At 33.1% G+C, this 10,000-nt stretch overlaps 1 protein-coding gene across 1 annotated transcript in view; it reads right to left on the reverse strand.

The window, feature by feature from the left end:
* LOC137655826 (uncharacterized) overlaps positions 1 to 4,491 on the reverse strand; it is a 5,125-nt gene extending 634 nt beyond the window's left edge. The window contains exons 1-2 of the mRNA XM_068389998.1: positions 4,333 to 4,491; positions 1 to 1,540 (exon numbers count right to left, since the gene is read on the reverse strand). The exon at positions 1 to 1,540 is cut by the window's left edge and continues 634 nt beyond it. Coding sequence (XP_068246099.1) covers positions 1 to 1,540; positions 4,333 to 4,429 — 1,637 coding nt within the window. The 5' untranslated portion in view covers positions 4,430 to 4,491. The remainder of the gene's footprint in view (positions 1,541 to 4,332) is intronic.
* Between the last annotated feature and the right edge of the window lie 5,509 nt (positions 4,492 to 10,000).

The raw sequence follows: 10,000 nt of genomic DNA on the forward strand, positions 1-10,000 counted from the left end.
TCACATTCCAGACAGTTGTCTTCTCTTGGCACAATCTTGCATTCTTTTGGGCACTTGCTAATGTCAGGGCAGATATTGCAGTCACAGTAAGGACAGCCATTTCCATCTACTGCCTCTTTGCACGGAGGAGGACATTCTGCTATGGCAGGACAAACATCACAGTCACAGTAAGGACAACCATTTTCAGCTACTGCCTCTTTGCACGGAGGAGGACATTCTGCTATGTCAGGACAAACATCACAGTCACAGTAAGGACAACCATTTTCAGCTACTGCTTCTTTGCACGGAGGAGGACATTCTCCTATGTCAGGACAAACATCACAGTCACACACCTCGCAGCCGTTTTCGCTTATTCCAGTGCCGCAGTATGGCGGACAATCTACTATTGGCTGGCAGTCTTGACAATCACACACCATACAGCCATGCTGAGATTTTCTACCACAGCCATCAGGACATGTCGCATTATTTGCACAGGAGGGGCAATGGCATAGATCACATCCATTTTCATCCGTATCAATGTGACATCCATTAGGACAGTCTGTTAAAACCTCACACACTTCACATTCACATACATCACACCCATCTTCACCAGTCACCACTTGACATGGAGACTGGCAGTCGGAGATATCCTCGCATTGCTTAACTGGACAGTCACAGTAATCACAGCCAAAATCGTCCTTTTTGACGCAACATCCTACAGAACATTTGTCGATAGCTGGGCAGATGGGACAATCACATACGGCACAACCATAGCAGTCTTTTTTAACTGGGCAGGAAGGAGGGCAATCAGTCAGTGGTTTACAAGAAGGGCAGTCACATACATCACATCCATAGCCATCTTTTTTGACGGGGCAAGAGGAGGGACAGTAATCTATTGGCTGACATTTTGGACAATCACAAACATTGCATCCGTCTTCACTCTGAACTACGCAACAGGAAGCAGGGCAGTACTCTAATTCTTCACACGAAGGAGGACAACTGCAAACTTCACAGTTATCAGAATCTAACATAATCATACAAGCTTCGGGGCAGTCAGTAACTGGAGTACAAACTGGGCATTCACAGGCCTGACAGCCATCTGGTCCGGTCACTAAATCGCAAGGGAATGAACAATTGGAATTGACAGGGGGACATTCTAGGCAAATACATTCAGGGCATCCATTTATATCAGTGCCAGTTTCACACCCAGCATCGCACTGAATATCAGGACATAGTATGGCGGTAGGACACAAACACTCCTCACATCCGCTAAGGCCTATTTCAACCCGGCAAGGAGAGTCACAAGCAAATGAAGGGCATTCTGGACACTGGCAATATTCGCACCCATCAAGGCCCTCTTCGACTTGACACGGCCATTCGCACGAAGTGATGTTTGGACACTTGGGGCATTCGCAGGTAAGACACTGGCCTGGATTATCAAAGAAATAGCAAGGGGGTTCGCAGGTTAAGATGGGGCAAGGTGGCGGACAGTTGCAGACATCACAGCCGCGTTTGCCAGCCTCGATGCGACAAGGAAAGTGACACTCCACAGGCGGGCAATCTGGAAAGGAGAAATGTCTGAATATTGGGAGTAACGGTTAAGTCGGTGAATTATTTCTAAGTCTGCAAAAGAATGTCATCCTAAAATAATAGAACAAAATCGTAGCGATGTTTAAAAAAAGAATAGGGAAAGAAAAATTGCCAGTAGAGTCCATGTTATATTCGAGCATACTACTGGAAATCCAACGAATTCAAATATTTAATGAAAAAAAAAATCATACAAGAAAACTAGTAACAACTAATAACTAAAACATCAAACAAAACTATCTTGAAAACTTTCAACATAAGATTAATCTAAAAAACGAGAAACTAAATAACACTATCAAGCAGATTTTGAAAGTATCTTTTAATCAAATAAATACCTTAAGTTTATGACTATCTTTCAGATGCACAAAGGAACAGGTATCATGTCACCCATTACCAAGTTGATTTTTGAAATATGGGAATTAGTAATTCGGAAATTTGCATAAATCTATTTTGATGTTATTATTATTATTATTATTATTATTATTATTATTATTATTATTATTATTATTATTATTATTATTATTATTATTATTATTATTATTATTACTTGCTAAGCTATAACCTTAGTTGGAAAAGCAGGATGCTATAAGTTCTAGGCCTCTAACAGGGAAAATAGCCCAGTGACGAAAGGAAACAAGGAAAAATAAGATTTGTGAGAGTAACAAGATTAAAATGAATAAAAAGCCATAGTTTCCACACAATTTTTGATTTGATCAAGATGAGTAAAGTTGGACATACCACACTTATAAGAATAGCTTAAATATTTTCTATGGCCAGAGAGAGAGAGAGAGAGAGAGAGAGAGAGAGAGAGAGAGAGAGAGAGAGAGAGAGAGAGAGAGAGAGACAGACAGAGAACTTTGCCAATGTTTTTCCTGTCTCTCTAAGGAAATACGGATTTACTAGATGAAACTGATAGGATGTTCGTATCCTTTGAAAAATCTAAAAGGATTTTGGTCAGTCAATAAAAAAATTGATCTATCTCTTTAAGGAAATACTGATTTATTAGACGAAACTGATAGGACGTTCGTATCCTCTGAAAAATCTAAAATGATTTTGGTTAGGAGTAAAGAACATTTATCTGTCTCTTTAAGGAAATACTGATTTACTAAACGAAACTGATCGAATGTTCGTATCCTTTGAAAATTTTTAAAGGATTTTGGTTTGGATTAAAGAAAATTGATCTGTCTCTAAGGAAATACTGATTTACTAGACGAAACTGATAGGATGTTCGTATCCTTTGAAAATTTTTAAAGGATTTTGGTCAGTCAATAAAGAAAATTTATCTATCTCTCTAAGGAAATACTGATTTATTAGGCGATATTGATAGGATGTTCGTATCCTTTGAAAAAATTTAAAAGGACTCTGATTCAGTCAATAAAGAGGAAGTCTTCTACAAATTATAGTCAGTAAAACCATCAAATTAAAATATATATATATACATATATATATATACATATATATATATATATATATATATATATATATATATATATATATATATCTATATATATATATATATATATATATATATATGTATATATATATATATATATATATATATATATATATATATATAATATATATATATATATATATATATATATATGTTCTCAGTTTCTAGATACAATCATAACCAAATCTCAACAAGTTAATTCTACTTCTTTTTTCCTTCAGTATAATTATAAATTTACAGCTGTAGGTTGAAACAGAAATTTTCATAATCACATCCATCTATAATTCTCCTTATAAAACTAAAGATCAGTTTATTGTTGGTTTCCAACGGCAAGATCAGAACTTCGCCGATGAAATTAGAAACGTTAACAAAGTACACATTAAGATAAAATAATCTGTTCACTGTTACTTTTCAATGAAACAAAAGATGTCAAGAGTGAAGTTGCTAATAAATTCTATAGTAATCAATCATGTCACTGCATATTCTCAAGTCTTAAAACACTGTTTAATTATCGGGTTTGTTTTTCCAGTTTGCAACTCTGGGAATGACTTATAGATCTCCAAGTATTAAAATGAATTGATTTTAACATGAAGTATTTATATTAAGTAAGTGATTTTTTATACTGGTCAATTATTTTGTTACCGGCGATGTATCAGCAGAGAATCTTTTTGAAAATGGCTGTGAAATCTTTATTGCAGAAATTATGTATTTTACAAAAATATAGCGATAATGGTATTACGTATAAAGATGCATATCTGCACTGTTAAAAAAAAATAATAATTTTAATCGATAATTCTCCGTATAAATATACTATTCTCGTCAGTATTTCAATAAAATACCGGTGACCGTAATTTTTACCCAACTTTGTTATTATCTTTTACGGGTTGTTGACTGTAATATCACTCCTTAACGTCAATATATCCATTTCTAATACGGTAAATGCCTGGCAACATTTATTCCAAGATTTTTACCGTATTTTACGGCAAAATTTTTAATAGTGTATGGTGCTGGCAACATTTATTCCAGGATTTTTTACCGTTTATATTTTACCGGATATATTGACGTAAAGAAGTGATACTACGGTCACCAACCCTTAAAAAATCAGAATAAAGTAAGGTAAAATTACGGTCGCCTGCATTTTACTGAAATACGGCTGAGAACAATATCTTTTTACGGAGAATTTCCGATTAAAATTACGTTTTTTTTTTCTTAACAGTGTAGTAAAAAGAGCAACTACTGCAATAGATTTCTAATTAACTCAATAGAAACAATAGAAATCTTGGTAGAAATAGCTAATTTCTCTTTTAACTTACCAGGGTTAGGAGGAGCTAGCTGGGCATTAACATCTTGGAAACAGAGAGTAGCTGTGGCGAGAAGAAAAGCTAGAATAGAGCCCTTCATGGATGGCATTGCTCTTCGTATTTCGGATGCTGCTGGCCTTCTGGTGAAGGGGTGCTCCCAACTCAAGCTTTTAAGCACATCTCTCTCTCTCTCTCTCTCTCTCTCTCTCTCTCTCTCTCTCTCTCTCTCTCTCTCTCTGAGGGAACCTTGAATCAGAGGGTAATTTTTCTTGCTTCTTGTTTAATTTTTTTTTTTTTTTTTATGCAAACTGAAGAGATGTGAAGCCTTCCATCAGGTTCATCTCCTGATGTTTTGATTCCGAAGTCACTCTTCGTCTCTTGCTCCTGCTGTTCGAACCATGAACACGTTTTCGAAAAGTAACCAAACCGTTTAAAAAAAAAAAAAAAAAAAAAAAAAAAAACCTAAGCAAACCATCATTCCAATTAAAGGTGGGACATGCTTTCTCGAAATGTCATCAATCATTTTGAAGAAGTTTGTATTCAGAGCTCATCTTGATTCGTCTCTATGACTTAGTTTATGATGCTATTTGCTTTTTTTTATTAAATGCCAAGACGCCAGATTCTTTATTTTATCATTTCAAAGGAATTTCTGATAAATAAGATTTCTCTGCTAATTGGTAAGAAGTCTTATTAGCTATGAAAGTGTTCATACCTTTTCGATATTTTACAACTTTTCGTAAGAAAACCTAAAAAAAAAAAATAATATAATATCAAAATTACATATGTGGTATAAAACAGTGAGTATCAAATATATTTTATATCACAAAATTTTCTTCTTTTGTAATGACACGTAGAGATTAGAAACAACTATACACTTACAAAAGTAGACCATTAAAGGTAATCTCAAATTACACAGTAAATTAAGACCACGCCTGTTATATCTATGTAATTGAAAAATAGAATAAAACCTGTAACAGATAGAATACTTCAAGAACAGCAAGTAGGTTTCAGAAAGGGTTGAGGATTTGACGATCAGATTCTTATTCTGTGATATATAGCTCAACAGTGTAAGGAACTAAAATCACTTCTTGTTTTATGGTTTGTGGATATTGAGAAAGCATTTGATAGTAATTTTACGTAGTATGTTAAAAAAGATACTTAGGCTCTATGGGATATCAAAAAATATTGTAAACCTCATAATATATATGCATAGTGGAACTTACTGTAGGGTAATGATTGATGGTAGTCTTATAGACTGGCGTACTACAAGGTGGAATACTATCCCCTCTACTGTTTATTAGGGTAATTGATTATGTTATGAACAAGGTAATGCAAGGAATGAATAATGGCATTCAATGAAAAGGGGACCAGGGATTACGTAATGAATACGCATATGATATAGTTCTAATTGCCTCTACAATGGCTGATATGCAGTAAATGATTGATAGGTTAGTGCTGGAAGGCAGAAAGGCTGGATTGATGATCAGATTCAGAGTGGTGATCGGACGAACTGCTTTATAGGAGGAGTAATATCACCCAACTCAAATTCTTTCAAATATTCGGGAACTATCATTACCAGCAATGGATCAATAGTTACAGAATTCAAGGAGAGAAGAGGAAGGGCAGAACAAGCCATGGACATGATAAAAACAGTTTGGAGGTCAAATCGAATATCAATTCACAGCAAAATCAAAACATACATTTCAATTGTAAGATTGATATTAACTTATGGGCACCAGTCATGGTACAGCACAGTAAAATCTGATGCCTTTAGGAGGATTTTTGGAATCAAATGACAGCAGTATATAACAACTGCTGCAATTTGCGAGGTGGCAGGGGTGCTCAATGTGAACGATATATTTAGGTTATCAAGATGGGTATGGATGAGGCATATTTTAAGAAGGGAAGATGAGTTAGTCCAGGATGTAAGTGAACAGAAGCCGCTGGAGAGCACACGTAGAAAGAGAAACGTGGCTGATGACAATGCAGAGGGAGGTTGGATCTGAGAATTTGGTTGAGATCAGAGAGATAAAAGAGGAAAGAGCTATTTGTCGTGAATTCATTGAGGCCCCATGCATCCCTTAGGCGCCAGAGGATCAAGTAAGTAACTATTTTTTTTATCGTCATATGATATTTGATTCTTTAATATTACCAGAAACTTAATTATTGCTTGTTAGGTGGTAGGTTGGCCAAGGAACCAGGCACCCTTTGAGATACTACTACTAGAGAGTTATGGGTCCTTTGACTGGCCAGACAGTACTACGTTGGATCTTTATCTCTGGTTACGGTTCATTTTTCCCTTGCCTACACATACACCGAATAGTCTGGCATATTCTTTACAGATTCTCCTCTGTCCTCATACACCTGACAACACTGAGATTACCAAACAAGTCTTCTTCACCCAAGGGGTTAACTACGGCAATGTAATTGTACGGTGGCTACTTTCCTCTTGGTAAGGGTAGAAGAGACTCTTTAGCTATGGTAAGCAGCTCTTCTAGGAGAAGGACACTCCAAAATCAAACCATTGTTCTCTAGTCTTGCGTAGTGCCATAGCCTCTGTACCATGGTCTTCCACTGTCTTGAGTTAGAGTTCTCTTGCTTGAGGGTACACTCGGGCATACTATTTTATCTTATTTCTCTTCCAAATATTTATTTAATGTTGTTAGTTTTCTTAAAATATTTAATTTTTCCTGTTTCCTTTCCTCTCTGGGCTATTTTCTCTGTTGGAGCCCCCGGGTTTATAGCATCCTGCTTTTCCAACTAGGATTGTATCTTGGCAAGAAGTAATAATAATAATAATAATAATAATAATAATACCTCTTCATGGTCACTACAATAAGATTTAGTTTGTAAGTAGATCTGTTAAGATAATAAGAAAGTTCTTCTAGCTCTTTAAGAGAACATCTATTTTTGCATGAATCAGCTCATCGGACGAGTGTATCATTCCGGCCGATGTGTTGTTTACATAACACAGATATGAAGAAGAAGAAATGGTCACGATCTCTTACATGCAAGTATCCACAATCTAAAGTGGCTCGTTATATGTTTCATCAACTCACTTTGTTTAAAAAAAAAAAAAATCATGAATAATCCAATTCCTTATTAATTGCACTGTTAAAAATTTATATTCAAAAACGATAAAAATCCTGGAATAAATGTTGCCAGACATTTACCGTTTTAAAACGGATATATTGGCGTAAATGTGTGATATTACGGTGACCAACCCGTAAAGGATAATAACAAAGCTGGATAAAAGTTACGGTCACCAGTATTTTACTGAAATACGGCTGGAAATATATATATATATATATATATATATATATATATATATATATATTATTATAATTATTATTATCATTTGCCAAGCTATAAGTCTAGTTGGAAAAGCAGGATGCTATAAACCCTGGATCTCCAACAGAGAAAATAGCCCAGTGAGGAAAGAAAACAGGAAAAATGAAATAATTTAAGAAAACTAACAACACTAAATAAATATTTCCTATATAAACTATAAAACTTTTAACAAAACATTCGGAAGAGAAATAAGATAAAATAGTTTGCCCGAGTGTACCCTCAAGCAAGAGAATTCTAACCTGAGACAGTGGAAGACCATGGTACAGAGGCTATGGCACTACCCAAGACTAGAGAACAATGGTTCGATTAAAAAAAAATTTTAAGTGTAGAATATGAGCTAGTTTACTGGGAGGTATTTGGGACTAACAAAGTTATTATTAATCAATGGCATGTTTTGAGAAATTCATTCAATGTTAAAGACCTAGGATTGCTTGAACGATAACTAGAGAAAAAAGTACCAGATTTTAATATTGGTTGATATGATATATACCATTGGAGGTATTCATATGTGAATTTTTTTTATTAACCTTCGTAGTTAATAGTTCAAACTTGCAGCAAATGTTTTTATGTTGGACAGGCTGACATAAGTCTTTTTATGGTTTATCTATAAATTATTTATAATGTTGATACTTTTATTAGAATATTTCATTTTAATTGTTCATAATTTCTCATATGGTTAAATGTTTCGTTATTTCTTTTCCTCACTAGGATATTGTTCCCTGTTAGAGCCCTTGGTCTTATAGCATCCTGCTTTTCCAACTAGGACTGTATCTTAGCTTAGAATAATAATAATAATAATAATAATGATGATGATAATAATAATAATAATAATAATAATAATAATAATAATAATAATAATAATAATAATAATAATAATAATGATAACAAAATAACAATAATATTGATAATAATAGTAATAATAATAATAATAATAATAAAAATAATAATAATAATAATAATAATAATAATAATAATAATGATAATAATAATAATAGTTTTGTTAAATTAATGGCTGTCTCAGTTGCATTGATCTTATACTCTGTCTTCTCAATGTCTTTTATTATCTTTCAGGATTACTGCATACAGCCAATAAGGGATCAAAAGTCATCCTTCATGGTGGGTAGTTAAATTCAGGAATACTTGGCTAATCAAGGTTTTAATGTAAAGTTTACAAGTTAGGTAAAATCTTAATGTTGTCAATGTTTTTAAAATATTTTATTTTAATTGTTCATTACTTCTAATATCGTTTATTTATTTCCTTATTTCCTTTCCTCACTGGGCTATTTTTCCCTGTTGGAGCCCTTGGTCTTATAGCATCCTGCTTTTCCAACTAGGGTTGTAGCTTATCTAGTATTAATAACAATGATACTGATTTTATACACTAACTATATAAGACGACATGACGCTAAAGTAATTTAAACATATGTAACTTATGGAGCTATATGTTAGTTGGAAAGTGGTTTTAGAAATTTCTATGGTGACGCCTAACGAACATGCAATTGATAAGATAACGTTTATTTACAAGAGATAAAACTATATGGAGTGGATGATACGATATGTCAAACATATGTCATAATACGATATAGATAATTAACTATGAAACATATGGAGCTATATGTTAGTTGGAAAGTGGTTTTAGAAATTTCTATGGTGACGCCTAACGAACATGCAATTGATAAGATAACGTTTATTTACAAGAGATAAAACTATATGGAGTGGATGATACGATATGTCAAACATATGTCATAATACGACATAGATAATTAACTCTCAAACAGCAATTAAGATAATAATTCCAGATAAGTTTTTCAATTTTCGTTTCATGGGTGGATACTTTTTTATGCTGACATGATAATATAGCACGTTTATCTTAGTCACATATGAAGTTGTTTAAAATCATAGTGATCAAATGAAGTCAGATTAAGATTAATGCCATAGTCAAAATATCAAAAATAAAGATTTAGTATTATTAACATTTAGCGTCAATATATCAAGCATTTTGACATGAAATAGAGAAGGATTATAAAATATCTTTTTTAAAAGGACTCAAAATGTTTGATACCCCTAAACAAGCAAATTTTATACAGAAGGATCATAAAATATCTTTTTTACAAGGACTCAAAATGTTTGATACCCCTAAATAAGCAAATTATATATATATATATATATATATATATATATATATATATATATATATATATACACACACACACACATATATATATATATATATATATATATATATATATATATATACATATATATATATAAATATATATGTATATATATATGTATATACATACATGCATATATATATATATATATATAT

Source organism: Palaemon carinicauda, chromosome 16, assembly GCF_036898095.1.
Source record: "Palaemon carinicauda isolate YSFRI2023 chromosome 16, ASM3689809v2, whole genome shotgun sequence".
NCBI lineage: Eukaryota > Metazoa > Arthropoda > Malacostraca > Decapoda > Palaemonidae > Palaemon > Palaemon carinicauda.